The 16,707-nt window shown below is 36.7% G+C and overlaps 1 protein-coding gene across 1 annotated transcript in view; it reads right to left on the reverse strand.

The window, feature by feature from the left end:
• PAWR (pro-apoptotic WT1 regulator) overlaps positions 1-16,707 on the reverse strand; it is a 72,116-nt gene that overhangs the window by 26,249 nt on the left and 29,160 nt on the right. The window contains 1 exon segment of the mRNA XM_036400159.2: positions 9,134-9,262. Within this exon segment, the coding sequence (XP_036256052.1) occupies positions 9,134-9,262 (129 nt within the window).

The following is a 16,707-nucleotide window of genomic DNA, read 5'->3' on the forward strand; positions in this document are numbered from 1 at the left end:
CACAATGCCATGCCTGCACAGGCTTGATTCAGCTTTAGTTTTCATGCAGGTCCTGTGACAAAGAGTTGTGCACACACATACAGGCTCACAAAATCAAATATTCAATTTTAACAGATTTCATAGGTACATTTAATTCTATATACTGGGAGTGAAATCCATTCATCAAACAAAATTTTAAGCTTAAACCACTTATCCACTAAATTAAACTTTACTAAGCCCAGATGTTAAAAATATTAATAATGCTGTATTTCTTTCTAAGAAAAGCATAGTTTGCTATCAAAGGTAATCAAATTTATGCTGACAGTGATCAAGCACTGAACACAAATAACGCCTTCCACAAAAAACTGAAAGATCTCTCTTCTTGGTGAGTTGTCAGGAAGACAAATCTTGGTAGTCATTATCAGTATTTCCCTTCAAGAGCAGAAGTCAGGCAACTCAAAGTAGGGATGCCCAAGCTGCATCCTCAAGGTTATATGTTGCTTAGCCAAGCAACCTTTTCTGGCTCACAGGCAATTTACAGCCACCCTCTTTCCCACAGGTCTCACATCAGTAACTGATGTGAGCTTCCTGATTTTTTAGGGGCAAAAAGGACCATGATTTCACTTGAAAGCACTTTCCAAAGCAGCAGTGTTGGATAGTGCACATGCAGTACAGCTGAATCAGATGTAGATGTACAGATCCTTTGGCACAGTAAAACCCACTGAACATGCATGGATCAGCAGCACTCTACCAACAGACACACATTATATACTAAATTTGCTCACATGACAGGAAAGGAGGAAGATTTTGGCAGTGAAAACCATGTTGCTACAACAGCATCTTATGACACAGCCCACTCCGGTGAGAAAACCAGACTCCACTTTTTGAAAATCTTCTTTTCTACTAAAAACACAAATCCATACAATGTAACAAAAATTAGCAATCTCATTTTTATCAAAACAAATCCTTGAGTGTAGTTAAAGCCTCCAGTTATACCAGACAAGACCACCGTGCAACATTATTACTCCAACTCAGAAGTTACCTTGAAGAGTAATTAAAAACTTACTATGTAGACTGGGGGTTTTCCAACCTGCAATAACACATGCAGAAAAAAGCAATTAAAGCAAATCAAGATTGCAAAGTCAACCAATTCAGAACAGGTCAGAACGTCCTAGACCTATTCCCCTTTCATTCAAACTCATGATGCTGCCCTTCCTGACATCATGATGTATTTTTCCACAACATCTCTTAAGTGGAACACAAAGAACAGTACTCAGTGAGTAATGCTGAATATTCATACTTGCTAGCTCTTCACAAAGTGGACATGTGCCTTAATTACTTAGTTATTAACATACTCAAACTGCTCTGAATATAGGCCCATTTTGCTAAAAATTACCTGAGTGATTGCCTGATCATGTGTGACCATGAAAACATGAAATTCCTGTGTTCCTGTTGCCTTACACAGATCACAAAAATCATCTGGGTCTCCCAAGCCATGGGAGCCATGGCAGATGGTAACTGAAGCACCTGGTTCATGTTATGACCCACACAGGGCAGCAAATTCCCTCCAACTAATGTCACTTTAAAAACACTGCACACACACAAAACTGACTTCAGGTGCAAATCTATTTTAAAAATTAGTCATCTTTTAATACTTAACATTGAATTTGAATAATTTTTAACTAACATTTATGCAAATACTTTTCCACATATAGTCAGATTTCCTAATGAGTTTTCTACTGCAGACACTATTATTGCTTAAATGCTTTGTGGATACTAATGACTGCTTTCATATCACCTCTGGGAAGTGCATCACACCCCACCTGCAAATAAAAAGCACAAGATGATTATCTGGTAGTTAAATCTCTAATATTAGAGTCTCATAACCTGATTTGGCAGAATTACTTAAGATTTCCAAACTCAAAGACACGTCACCATAATTAATGTATTTCTGTACTTTAATCACATTTAGTTCCTTACTTTTAAAAACAATACCAATGTTATAATCATGTTATTATGCAAAATAATTCCTGGCCTAACATCTAAAAAATGTAGTGCTGAAAAAAACCCATGTTTAATACATTTAGGCGTGCCTAGTGTAGCACGACTACATTTTCTCTATGGATGGAAATTAACATCAAGCAACAATCACACAAAATACTTACAAAAGATGAATTACTACCCTTGAATGCATGCATACAATTCTTCATTGTGAGAACTACATGAAACCTAGATGCCAAACACCTTTGAAAAGCCAAGATCATGTATGAATAGGCATGAATACTATTACCACATACTTTGGATAATGAGAGTAATTGTAAAATGATGTTGTATGACATTACACTGCTAAATGAAAAGCCAGAAAAGGTAAAATAGTCAAGAAGTGCAACTTGAGTTGGCTTATTTGGCAGTATAATCTCAGCACAAGACTGAAGCACAAAACTCCACAGATGCTTCTGCCAAGCAGGTTTTCAGCTGTCCTTCTGAAAGGAGATGCAGGTAACAAATTCAGATCCCTGCATTTCTCAGAGTCTGCCGCAAGGCTAAGAAGAAATTTTATTCCTTACCTTTATTTACTGCTTTCAGGAAAGCTTATAAGGTATGTCTATTAAACATTTAAACAATATACACTGATATATATCCTTGCTTCCAAAAATTTCAATGTGTTAGGCCACATTTAAAGAAAAGAATCATATTTAAGCAAACAGAACTACACTTCTGTAGAGATATCTCTGGACCACGTTCCTTTTAGAAAATACCTGCAATGTTTTGGTGAAATGTTAAACTTTTTTAGAACAAAAGGTTAAATAAAGATCAAATGTGGTTTTCCTTCAATTTTCAAAGGCTTTTGAATGACTTACAACTGAATGCACAAGGCATAACTAAAGGGTCATGTTAATAAATCAAGTTTACATTACTTCACTAGCACCTAACCTATTCATACTGAAGTTATACAATGAACCCAACCTACTGTGACACAATTTCATAGTTGTACCATTAATGCTAATTATGTAGACATTTCATCCTACCCTCACCTCCAATCAACAAGGATTCTTTCAAAGGTACTGGGTAATTTTTACACTAAATTGAATGATTATCCAAGCATCCATCACAAGCTAACCTCTTGCAGAGTACAAAAACCTGCATTGCTGCTACAGAGAGTAGTGAGAGCAACTCAAGACATGGCAATACTGCTGTGTATGTAAGTCAGTGCTCTGAGCTGAAAACTCGGGCAGCTTTGCCTTCCCTTGTCTTGGATTAACAGCTCCACAGGAATTCAGTGCTAGGATCAAGCTTTAGTCTGTCTGCTAATGCACATAACTTGTACTTACTGCAGGAATATAATACAGTTTACAGTCTAACAAGGTTAAGAGCTACAAATGAAGTGGCATTTTCTGTCTAGCAAATCCATTCTGTGTTTGTGACTCCAATTCAGTGTGGATGTTTAACTGCCTAAAATGCCTCTCACAAAGCAGTATCTTGTATAAAGTAATTTTGTAAAATTCAACATCTTAATTTCTTGTTCATGTACATGCTAAGACCAATACAGGGAAAGCAAGAAATGTGCATTACAATTGCCTACACACAGCAAATTAATTGTTGGAACATAATTATTGCTACTTCCAGCTGAAGTGCAAGGTCTTGAATGAGGCCCTGGGCTTTGAAGCAATACATAATATAAAATTAGGTACAGCAAAACAGTTGTCATAGTGAGTCATCTCATACTGGGGTCCCAGACTTCAAAATACTTGGGAGGCAAAATTCCCCTCCCAGCTTCATACCAGCACTACAAATACCAAGACAGGTTTCTAGCAGATAACTGCAGAGAGTCTTTGGCAATCAGAGAGATGCAAAAGATACTGTTAACTGTGATAGTTATGATCTTCAATTTCTTAATTAAGAAATACACTAGACAAATTCTGTGTGACAATAATAAAGATCAGCATTCCCTTTCTACAGTAAGGTATTCTAAATCATTCTTGTATTTATAAATAATTACCTTTCAGTTGAAGGATTCAGAGTATTAGTTTCACAAAGGCTGAAGTTCAGTATCTAAGTGAATCAGAATTTCCTTTTTCCATGCCCACAGGTGCAAAAATCCGTATCTCTCACTATAATTGATTCCTATTTCCATATTACGTTAGTAGCAAAAATCATGACATGTTTGGGTCAAGTCTTCCAGGGAGAGGAAAGGATTCAGCTCATCCAGCAAGACCCATTTTGTCCTCAGTGAGGAGAAAAACACACCTCTAGAACTCAATAATCCCCATTCTCATGCCAATGACAAAAGTAATTTTGAAGTTCTCAAATGCCTTTTTGTCTCTTGATGCTTTTGTCCATATGTATTTACTCAACTCCCATATCTTAAATGTCAATTATTCACAGCTGATATATTTTTGGCAGTGTACTCATTCACTGCTCAGCACAGCTAGCATTCACAGACATTACAACATTTGAAATAAAATGCAAGCAGAAAGGAACCAAAGATAACATAAAACAAAGGATTTCAAACCCTTTCCAAGGTATTGAGAATGATACTTCTGTATTAATATAGAGTAACTACCAAAAACCAGACAGTTGTAATTTGAAGATTTTAATGGATGGAGGACCTATATATGTGTCTCTCACTGCAAGACTTTATATTAGCTTTGACTTAGTCTTCTCAGCCTTCCCCTTGGCTCTCCAATTTCCCAAAAACACTATAAGGTGACATATACATCATTTTGGCTCCCCAATTTTCCAAGAACACCATAAGGTGACATATACATCACAACATACTACCATGCTCAAATATCACCTTTGTAATGACCGATAAGTTATGTTAACCCTACGGCCACATGATTACATGAAGAAGGGCACATATTTGGGACATATTTTAGGAAGCCAGATGCACAAACAACTGAATTCCAAAAGGCACATGACCATAGTATCAGCAAACGTAAATGCTCTGATATAAAGGCCTTGCATGTGGTGTTTTTTGGCAGGTTTTTTTTGAGTATTAGCTAATAGTAACATCTTTTCCACATTCTGAAACTCATAAAGTTTTCTAAAAGACTTAAAGATAAATCTTCATTAAACAAATTGGTTTTTTTCAGCCAAATCTTGTAGGTTTTTTGGATGCAAGCTTTCTGTATAGCACATAAATACTAACACTATTTTCAATGAAGACATGTTCACTACTTTGAACACACCATTTCTATCCACCTGCAAGAAAGACATTGCTATCAAATAGTTTTGCACTATTTTCATTTTTGCCATCTCTGCTAAACAAGAGCTAGATTTCTATAATTACCAGACACTGAAGATTTCTAGTTAAAGTAGAAACCTTAACTTTTAAAGTAGTAGTTTTATCTATGCTTGTCCTTAGCATTACAGATTTTCTAGCTCATTTGTAAGAGGCTCATTGATATATGACTTATCACCTTCAGTGTGCATCCCCATATGCATCACTGGTGTAGCCCACAGTACCATAACTCACAAGATCAGAACAACTGAATAGGATTTTAGTCCTACTAAGAATAGGAGGAAAATCGAGCCAGAAAGTCAAGAGTCAGATATATAACACTTGTTTAATGTTGAGATGAGATGAGGCTATCCACACTATCTTTTCCTAAAGTTAAACAACAAATTCTTTGATTGCAACAGTTTTTCAGTGCTTGTAACATTGCCAGACCTATCATCTTCTATACTTTCAATACTGCCAATATAAAATAATTCAGAAGATGATTTCAGTCAAATACCTCTGCTTCGGGAAAATACTCAAATCTACTGTATTTTTAGATCTATTCTTAACAAACCTGGTATGTCTGTGCTTTGGATGAAGAACTTCCAATTCAGACAGTTTTCAAAAATGTACATATTGCCTAAGAAAATGAGAACCGCAACCTCTGACAATATTAAAAGGGAACTGAAAAATCAGATTAAGGATTGGAAAGAAAACCTTATTAAGCAACGTATTTCCTCATCAAATATGAAGTCAATACCATTTTATTTACCATTTTCACAATAATTATGTATTTACAAATTTCATTAAATGATAATAAGAATGGACAAATGGGGGTAAATAGCTGTAACTACAGAAATGTATTTATTCTGCTTAGTACATGGAAGTAAAATATATATTGGTCAATGGCAACTTAAAATTAGTTCTTACATCTACATCGTAAGCTCTAGTTTTAAAAAGTATTAGTCTTGGACAGAGTAGAATCAAAAGGAAATTAAGTCATCAAAGCTGAAATAACACTACTGTCAATTTCTGCTCAAAATGGGCAAGTTCTAAGTCTTCTAATAAAAAGTGAATTGACAGAGCCCATAATAAACTGATTAAGTCTTAGTAGCTACAACTTTCTAAGGTTCCATCTGTTCTGTACATGTGCCACCCTGGGCCTTTGCCAGATCCGAGACCTGGGACTCATTTCTGTATTGTTGGTGACACAACACTTCTGCTGTGCTCTGTCAACCATGAAGTAGTGCCTGTTGGGAGAGAGGTGACAAACTTGGAAATGTAGGATACAATTAATACAGACAGTTTGGTAAATAAAACCTTAGGTTGCTTGTCAAGAAGAATAGAAAATATGGATGAAAAAAATAGAAAATATGGATGAAAAAAAGAGGACACGGCAATGTAGCCAAAGCATTATATAATACCACTAGGAGAAACTAAAAATTTAAACTTTTGCAATACCTGCTGAAGAAGTGAAAACAGAGTGAACAAGAAACAATTTTACAAACAACTTGGAGAAAAGCATAGAAACTTTTCAGCGTGATGGCTCCTGACAAATCTGCAAAGACAACAGATCTGGTTATATGAGGCATACTCAGAGGAGACAGTTGCTTTGAAGAAATATTTTTGTTGATGTTCACCATGGAAAAGAATGGTAAGAGTGTCATATCAGAGCACTCCCTCTGGAGAACGGTCTATTTACAGCAGAAGCACTGTTAAAATGTGGGAAAAAATTAATAAAAGAAATTTTAAAATGTTACCTACCAGAATGAGGCAGCTATTTACTCCTTGAGCTTTGAAGAAACTATTGATGTTACTAAAAAGTATAATAGCTGAACTACTCAAGATCAAATGGAACTTCTCATTTAAAACTGCCCTAGTACCACAGGGTAACATAAACATCATCCTCAAGAAGATTCTTAAACAAACACAGAACTATAGAGGAGTAAACTTGATATTTATATGGGATAAAGTGTTTCTAGTAAGTCTAGAACAATTAAGGAATAAGTAAGTAAATATGATACCATGTGGAAGAGTCACCAGGGCAATTGTAGAATAGTTACACTTTGCAAATCTAATACAGCTTTTTTAAGTTATAAAAACATGTCCAGGACAGAAATTTGATTGACAACATACTGCATTTCAAAGGCATTCCCCAAAGCCTACTCAAGAAAGTAATCTCCTCTTAGAATAAAAGAAAATGTCCTGTGAATAAACCACTGGTGAAAAGGCAGGAAATAATGGTGGACCCGACGGTCAGCTTTCACAGTGGATGGAACAACCAGAACAGTGTCACAGGAATCTGTGCAGGAACCTGGGCTTTTCAATGTGTTTGGGGAGGAGATGTCCACAGATGCTACTCAGAACAGAAAAGATATAGATCAACTGTTAAAACATGAATGACTCCTTTATGGGGAGTGACTGGGAGGTGGAACAGGAGATTAAATTTAATGTAGATAAGTATAGTGTACATAAGTGAAATGAAAGGTGAACATGTTTCTAAATTTACACAGGCATTGACCTCTGAGCTTGTTATTCTCACTCACAGATAACTTGAAAAATGTTAAGTTAGATTAGGCATTCACACATAAACAGTAAATTCAGGGCTCAGGAGACAAATAGGCATCAGGAATTATTAGGAAAGAAACAGAGAACAAAACAAACCTCACCACTAAACCACTCTATGACTGCATGTTATACTGGATGTTTCATTGGTTCTGTTTTTGGGTACAAAACAAAGCAGAGTCAAACTGGAAAGTAGAGAATGTTACTGAGTAACTCTACCTGTAATGAGGAAAAACTATGTAAAATAGAATTATTCAGCCTAGGGAACAGGCAGCTGAGAGGAGCCATCCTCTCTTTGCAGCACTCAGTCACATAAAAAGGAAGCAGTTGTTCCCCATGTCTTCCACTGGGACACCTTGCTGAAATCACATGGAACCATGGAAAATGACAGATTCAACTTTAACAAAAGGAGACTAATCTTGACATTCCAGGTAATTAACCTGTAGACTTCTCTGCCCCAGGCTCTTAATGTTAAAGGCATCCATGAGCAGATGAAAGACAAGGCCAAATTTTAGAAGGAAAGTGCATCCAGATTCACCAATCCAGCCATGCCACCTCTAGTTATGGATGGTTATAAAACTACCCATGAGCACCACATCCTTAGTTTGTTTGCATTTTTTTTCTCCCTGCACATGTGCTGTTGCCTCTGCTGTCAACAGGCAGCACTGGATGGCCTCAGTTTGTACAGCTGGGTTTGTACACACTGTTAGGTAACAGAAGGAGAAACAAGACTGGTTAAAGAGACTTAGGGCACTCAGGAAATAGATGGAACATTTGCCACAAGTGGTATAGTATGAAGGAGGGGTGTACCAGGCATAACTGGCAATGTTTTGATGTCAGGGGGAGGGGACTGCAGGAATCAGTGCGGGCAGGGAATTGGAAAGCAATAAAAAGGGAGAAAAGGTTTCACAGAGGCAAGGGCTGTTTACCCTAGGAGTTAGAGTCTTGGTTTCAATCCTAGAATCAGTAATTAGAAGTCAATAAACAGAATAAATTAGGGAAATGTGTTCTGATTTAAGAGGCTATCTCCAATTAATTGAATATTCTATGCCTGTCAGTATTTTTCACTTGAATCTCCCAGTTTCTCTTCCCCCCACTAAACAGTAAGTTCTGTGATGAACATCAAAACTATTACCTTCAAGACCTCTACAGAAACAGTAGATTCTGTTGTCAGAATCTTCATCTCAGTAGTTTTAAGTTTGTGGAATGGAACCTCATAGTCTGTTTTTAGCAATGTGTCAACTCCTGAACTTTAGGGGTTTTTTTCATGTAGGGTATAATCTATTGTTTAGAAATACAAAGAAGAAAGCAGTACGAGTTTTAAATTGGAGTAAAATGATAAAACAAACAATGTTAAGATCTCACCTGCAGTAAGTATGAGCAAGAGGTATCTGCACTGGAACTCTCATTTTGTACCGTGTTCTGCTGAGTAATAGCATCCTCTTTCTTTCGTTCCTTCTGCCCTGCTTCATCATCTTCATACTCATCAAGGCTCTAAAATGAAAAATATTTGGTTATTAGTTATAGTCTTTGTATGTTGCTCCACATGCTTCCCATATTTCACAAAATTCATGCATCAGTGAATATCTTCAAATATTAATTTCATATTTCAGGAAAGTCTAATTAAATGTTTAAATGCTTTTCTTTCCAACTAACAGCTTTTTCTTCCTGACAAAAGTAAGAAATAATCAAAACACAATCCATTTTGACAAAGGTTTAGACAATGCCATGTAAGTTCAGTGCTAATCCTGCTGTGAGCAGGAGCTTGGGCTACACCTGAAGTTCCTTTCATCGGAATGATTCTACAACCCTGTCTGCCATATGCAACTGTATTACCTTTACACAAGAGATTTTCAGGAAATCCAGAAAAGAAAAAAAAAGTTCATTGTATTCTTCACTCAACAACTGATCTTTTTTGACATAGTGGCACCTGCTGTAGTTGAAGTGTCAGTCTCAATCACCCATTTTAATTTTGGCCCTCTAGGTTTTCATTTTTTCTTTGAAAATTTACCATTGAAAATCAGTAATTTTTTTAATGACTTGGACAGTCATTAATTACTCACAGTTTTACACTTACATGTAATGTTTTGACCCTTCAGCACAAATGTTTCATACTAGATTTGCTGAAATACTTGCTTTGAGAGGATTAAGTTTCTAAAGCACTGACTGCTGTCAGGCCAGAGACAGTAAAACTAAGTAGGCAAGTAAATAAAAATATAAAATAATCAGTATTACTGCCTCTGTCCTAGCTCAAAGCCATGTTAAGGCCAGCTTTGGGCTAAGTCAGCTATGTTAGAAGACCAACTTAAAGCAGACAAAGCTAAAAAAACCCCAAAACCTCTGACTATGACATCACAAGCTGTTTGCTGGCACTCTACATCAGAACAAGAGATGTGTGAAACCTTGTTACTGAAACACAGGGAAATAACCAGTTTAAGAGACCAAAAAGCTTCTAGATTGATGTACAGTACCTTGAGAAACAGAGAACAGGACTAGCAGATAACAAAGGTGAATGTCAAATTATTTCAGTTGACATTTCTAATGCAGTAAAAACTAAATCAGTATTCTGAGGCTCAGGTACTGACAATCTCTGTCATCACCTTACACAAAGGACACCAAACTAGTCAAAAATATATAATGAGAGTGTTGGAATACAGTATCTTTAAAAATAAAGCCAGTGTTATTTGCTAGCTGAAAATAGCACTAGTATATCAAAAACTAACTCCAGCTCCTCCAAAGCAAACGCCCTGGTGATACATGTGCTAGAAAACTGGCAAACCAGAAAGGGATATGTTTCCACAAGTGAACCTGAATAAAAGCCATTTCAACTCTCCACAGCAGTGCTCATGACAGCAACACTAATGCAATTTCACTGGTCTACTTCTAACAAACCTTTCAATGTAACTCATGCAGACCTGCTCCTACCACTAAGGCACACTTAGAAGGTTACTATGGCTAAATCATTACACATTCAAAAACCCTTTCAATGAGTCTTTTCTAATAAAATAACTACAAATATTTAACATAATTCTTTAGGGTCCATTTGTAACAAAGCATTTAAAAAACACTGCCATGGTACATTCTAGGAAATTATATTTAAATCAACATCCTCTACTTTTCATAAACTGTAAAACTTAAAAATTTGATGACATAAACTTATGACCTAATTTATCCCATTATCATATTAAGCCATTATGAATTGACACAATAACAAATAGTAAGGCCCTACTGCAACAAGAAATGGAGTCATCTTTGCTTCTTACAAAGCCAGCCTTGTTCAGAAAGAACTAGGAGGTACACAGAAGTTATCATGTAAATTTTAACTACTGTCACGCAGATGAAGAATGATACTGTGTTAGAAAAACAGAAACTTTTTCAGATTGGCCTTCCGTCTCCAAGTTGTCATGACAGAGAATGGAAACAACTTTGCATTTTCAAGGGAAAACGTTCTTTAAGGAGAAAAATGAAGCTGAAATATCAATATTGTAAGAAGAAAGTCTGAGTAGTGACTGAGTAGATAAGTGTACCTTTCTCCAGAAATTCTCTCCTTCAGATACATGCTTCTCAGAAGATTTCCAAAGACAATGAGTGCTCAGTAGAAATATTTTTCTCTGAATACAATTACATCTGTAATGAAGAATGTTCTTCTCTCTTTTAATATAAGGTTACCTGCTATTAACTATTCTTTTAGCATTTTTGAACAGGAACAAAATCTGTTATGAAAGTTCTAGCCACATAATTTTAAACTAAACATTTTCAGTTGGGATTTGCCAGCAATGTCCATTCCCACCCTCTCCTTTCTTCTCAGGAAGGTCCAAGATCACCAAATTCTGCAAGTCAGTACCATTGACAGGTATTCAACCACCCCAAATAATCCATACTTCCAAGGTTAAAGGCCTTCTTCCCAAGCATGGAACAGTTGGTTAAACAGTTTATGTAAATCTAATCTGTTTTAAAGGCTATGGGGGCTTGCTCCCCGCTCCAGTTCCCTTCACTGCAGCAGGTGTCCCACCAGCTGAGGCCAGCACAAGTTTGAGTGGTGAGAACCACAGAAGCACCAGGTTTTTTATGACTTGTAAGAGGTGAGGTGGAGGAGTCAGGAGCACAGGTTGGCAGTCACCATCCATGGCTGACACAGCACATTTGGCCAGGGCTGCCAATGCCTTCCTGCCCTAAAGCAGATTCGTAGTCACTGTCAGAGGCCGTGGTTTCCCAAACACAAAGGTTGTGCTCCCCTTCCAAACGTGCAGACACACCAACTCACATAATGTTTACAAAATGCAGGCTGAGCACAAACCAACATGCTAACAACTACATCATTTAAACCTTTTACTGCCTTTTAGGAAGTTATTAAGTTTTGCTTCAATAACCATTAGCCTTAAAAAGGAAATCCACTTGTTTTGACTCATGATGAAATAAGCTCTCTTATTGAAAATATCCTGCTTATGCACTTCATCTTCAGTTATTAACTGCTAGTATTATTGTCATTTATGTTCTTAGCTAATTTTTAGAGGAATAAAAATCAATAAAACCACATTTTGCTTTGTGGGTGAGGGTTGATGCACTATTACTGAAAAAATTTAAAATGTTTAAAGTGTTGTTAGACACTTGAAAAATTGGGTTTTTTTCAAACTGCCCTGCAGCTGAAACTGCCTCAGCCCACAAGACATTTCAATTAGCTGGATTACTGTGTTGTTCACGTTGCAGGCTCTCTCAAATACTGCACTTTGCTGTAAAGACTAGTTTCACATCATTGAAAAAGACGTAAGTACAGCAATTACTTTCTCTGTCAGCACAGCAGAGAAATGGACTTGTAACCACTGAGGTGTAATTCTGACCCATTATATAATTCTCTCTGTCCATTCCCTTTCCTCTGCTTTTTTATTTTGCCACTAGGCACATACCATTTCAGATTCTTATTTTCCATTAAAATCATCTGAGTTTTGTATAGCAGATATTCAATGTGACATTCCCACATCTGATCTTAATATAAGGAATCCACAGAAATTTTTTAGGTTTTCTAGGATTTCAGTAGATGTTTGAAGCTGTAGTATAAACATTTTTTGTAAACCTCTAGTATGGAAAATACAAGCAGACTAAGATGCTTTCAAAAGAATCAGACTGAGGAAAGAAACTGCCACAAAGATATCTCCACATTCCAGCACACCACCACCTCCAGTTTAAGGAGACACTGTACAAAGAACATTTCTAATGATTCACTGGTTTGCCCCTATAAATATTTGTGCATTGTTAAGAACAAGCAAAAGTTGGGGAAGGGCTGTCTTTTCCCTGGAAAGAAGCAATATTCCTATCCTGTGCAGATCAGTTTATGAGTATGCACAAGCTGCTCTCGCCACAAGAAACCACACTGAGCCAAAATGTCCCCGTTCCCAATCCCTTTCCTGCACTAACCTGCTTCTGCCTTACAGCACATAACTGAGGGCTCCCAGCTCATTTCATGAAAGGTCAGTCAGGTTCCTTTCAGCAGTTTTAATTAGCTCAATTGATTTTGCCTGGACTAGATACAAGCCCATTCAAAATACTTATTTCACAGAACTCCAGAAAGCTGATGTAGCACAACCATTCTGCAAATGATGAGCACTTGAGATAATACCATATTTAACCAGTACAGCAAGATGTGCAGGCAGATATGTACTCTCAGTTAAAACTCATGTTCAGCTTCATATTGGGCAATAAACAGAAACTCTACATCACAAGCACCATCGGTTATCTCGATGGGCTCTCCTAGCTTAACCATGGTAGTAATGTCAGAGAGGAAACAAATCGAGGCATCTTCCCATTTCCCTGAAACAACCACAGACAATCTAAAAAAGCAATTTTAAAAAATCAATTTTACCATAAGGATATTTCCCATGCTGAGAAAAAGTTCAAAGTGCACTATCACAACTTCACCTCAAGACACTGTAAAACTGCAAAGGCTTCTATAAGCTTCTAAAGCTTATTTTCTAAAAGCTTCAACAGTAGAAATACAAGACAGGATTTAAGAATTGCTTTTAACTCTGAAAAAACTTATCCAGGCATTTAACTACTTACTGCAACATACATTTTGGAATTCAACATTATCTTTCCCTTGGCTGACCAAGGAAAAACCTGGAAAATTAACTGTGAATAAAAGACAACTATCTTACACCTATCTTACACATGATTTCTCTATAATCACTCTTCTTACTGCAACATTGAGAACCAAATGCTTCCTTGCTTTACCACCCACAACTTTGGTATCAGCTAAATACCACCTCCCTATCTCTTTGCATAGTATCAAATGCTTCTGTCAGCTCCTCCCATCAAAACCAAGCAAAAATCCCAAACTTCTATGATTTAAGATCACGTATCTCTTCCCCTCTGAAACACTAATACTAACCATATTTATAACACACTTTTATTACACTGTCCAGACAGCACCCTAAATATTTAAGTAAGACACATTTAGAGTAATAAAATCTTTTTATTGGAATGACAGTATAACTGGAAAAATTCTGCAAGCCTTTCATCACATTTCACTTGCTGAAGTGCTTTTCTGTACAAGTTGAAAACCATTCCTACAGAAGTGAAACAAATAATGTTAATCCTAGGAACTGTCTAAAACCTAGATGCAGTTGTATCAATTACGCAGCTAAAGATTTTATTTTTTTAAGACTTCAATTCTTCAATTCTCACATTAAGCGAGCCCAGAAAAGGATACTGAACTGCAACACCTTATCCACACGATTTTTGTGCACTTCTAAAAGTCTACATCTGTAACTGGAGCAGTCCAATATCAACCATTAGTATAATCACAAGCATGGATTTTTAACATAGAAGAGTAGCAAAGGCAGGAATCTTTGGTATCTGAGATCAAAAGAGACCCTAGGACAAGAATGGGTCAGTGCCCAGCAGGTGGGCCAGAGCACAGCTGACTGCAGCCACAGGATTCGCTCATCCTTGACCATGTTGCCAACAAAGCAATCCTAAAAGACGAGCATCACATAGATCAGTCAAATGTACGTCCTGCTCTACAAAATTCACAGCATTCCTGATTATAAGTCACATTTACATTTTTTAACTCTATCCTTTTCTCACCCATAACAAGAATTTATAAGTACCTACTTTGTACATTCAATTATATTCCAGAGCAAATACAATTTAAAGTCTCAAAATCCTCTTAGAAATGTTTCAGGTAAAAAACCCAGCATATTTGTCTGCATTAAGAGCAAAATAACAAAGTATTTTGAATTCTTTTAAAGCTTTATGTAAAACATCAACTGCATCAACACCAGAATGTCAATTATCCCTCATTATAATAACAAAAAGCAGCAATGTTTGCAGTTTGTTATTCATCAAAAAACACTGTTTGGTCACCAGTGTTTTCAAACATACCACAAGAATGAGTTCAAAAGTCAAATGTTTAACTTAAACTAATCGCCCAAAAATCCTTTATCACAAGGCTTGTCAAGAATGATTGGTGGTTATGCTTAATTTAACTACTTAGTACATGATAAGAAAGTCACAGAGTAAAATTCCAGGGATACAAGAAAACTTGTCTTGCAAAAGACAAGCTATTGAGCATTATTAAAATCTTTCTAGAAAATAGAGAGACAATAAAAATTATGGATTGACAAACATCAGAATTAAGCACCAAACTATTTAACTGAACTCATGGTTAGCATTTTAGAGCCCTTCTGACTGATCAGCACCTAAGAACAGAAGAATCAAGCAGCAACAATGACTGAGGACCCTTATGCAATGACATCCAACTGTTTACACCTGTTCCACAGGGAAATTATTATGTGAATAGAATTATGACTCATCCAGAAGAAATCCCAATCCCATGCTCTTAAAAAGAAAGTATGAATCAACATCAAATAAAGGGTGTAAGAACAAAGCAGCCAAACCCTCCTAATGCTGCTGGTATGATCTGTCTTTCAGAAGTATAGGGTCCCTACATAGCACATCTCTGTGAGCCAAGAGTGAAAATAAACATCCTTCTCATTCAAATTTTGCACACTGCTCCTTACTTCTATTTTGACAGTAACATGTCTTTTCCCTCCTCTGCTGATGGTGGACATCTGGTAAAGAGTTAATAAAAACTACTTTGTCTGCACAGAAATTACTAATAGTGTTGAACATATGAATCTAAAAGTTACAGAAATGGTCCCAAAAAATCACACACACACAGAGAAGTGGAGTCAGTCACCAAACCAGTCTCATTAACCTCCTAATAAACATTCTGAAATGATGCATCCTATCTGAAACAAAGATGGCAAACCAGTGGTTGAGCAGAAGAAATCTGGTAAAGCAAAGTTTGCCTGGTTCAGCCACGGGGGAGAAAAGAGATCTGTTAAAAATATTTGCACTGTTCACAAAGAAATATCTATTAGTTTGCATCATGCCAAAGATGCTAGGAAACAACAGTCACAGACTGCAAGAGCAGAAAAGAGAACTCTTCCTGGATGTATAGAAAAAAAAAGCGATCATTTAGACGCCTGATGCTCGCCTATGCTACTTTTTCTATTAAACTGGCTCCTGCATTAGGGATGATTTTGGGAGATGTTGGTATTAGAGTGCATGTAAGCAATGGCTGAACAAAAGCCACTCAAGCAACAGATAATGGAGTAAAAATGTCTGTAACCACCATCACTTTGACTTTCACTGCCATGTATGTCTTAGGAAACAGAAACAGTGCTCCAAATGAGAGGAAGACTTATTGTCATGTAGCAAAAGACCATACAGATTGAGCACCCTTCTCTTTAAAGCCACAGAAACAGGGAGAGAAAAAAAATATTGGAGAAGATTAGCAAGCTATTTTCAAAACAGAATTATTCCTTTTAATGTGACCATGTAACACAGAAGAATGTTCTTGCCCCCAGTACATCTATGGTGCTTCTGAGGAGAAATAAAGATGAGGTCAGTACTGGAAGAATGTTCTAAAAGGAGACCAA

This window comes from Molothrus ater, chromosome 5 (assembly GCF_012460135.2).
Source record: "Molothrus ater isolate BHLD 08-10-18 breed brown headed cowbird chromosome 5, BPBGC_Mater_1.1, whole genome shotgun sequence".
NCBI classification, from domain to species: domain Eukaryota; kingdom Metazoa; phylum Chordata; class Aves; order Passeriformes; family Icteridae; genus Molothrus; species Molothrus ater.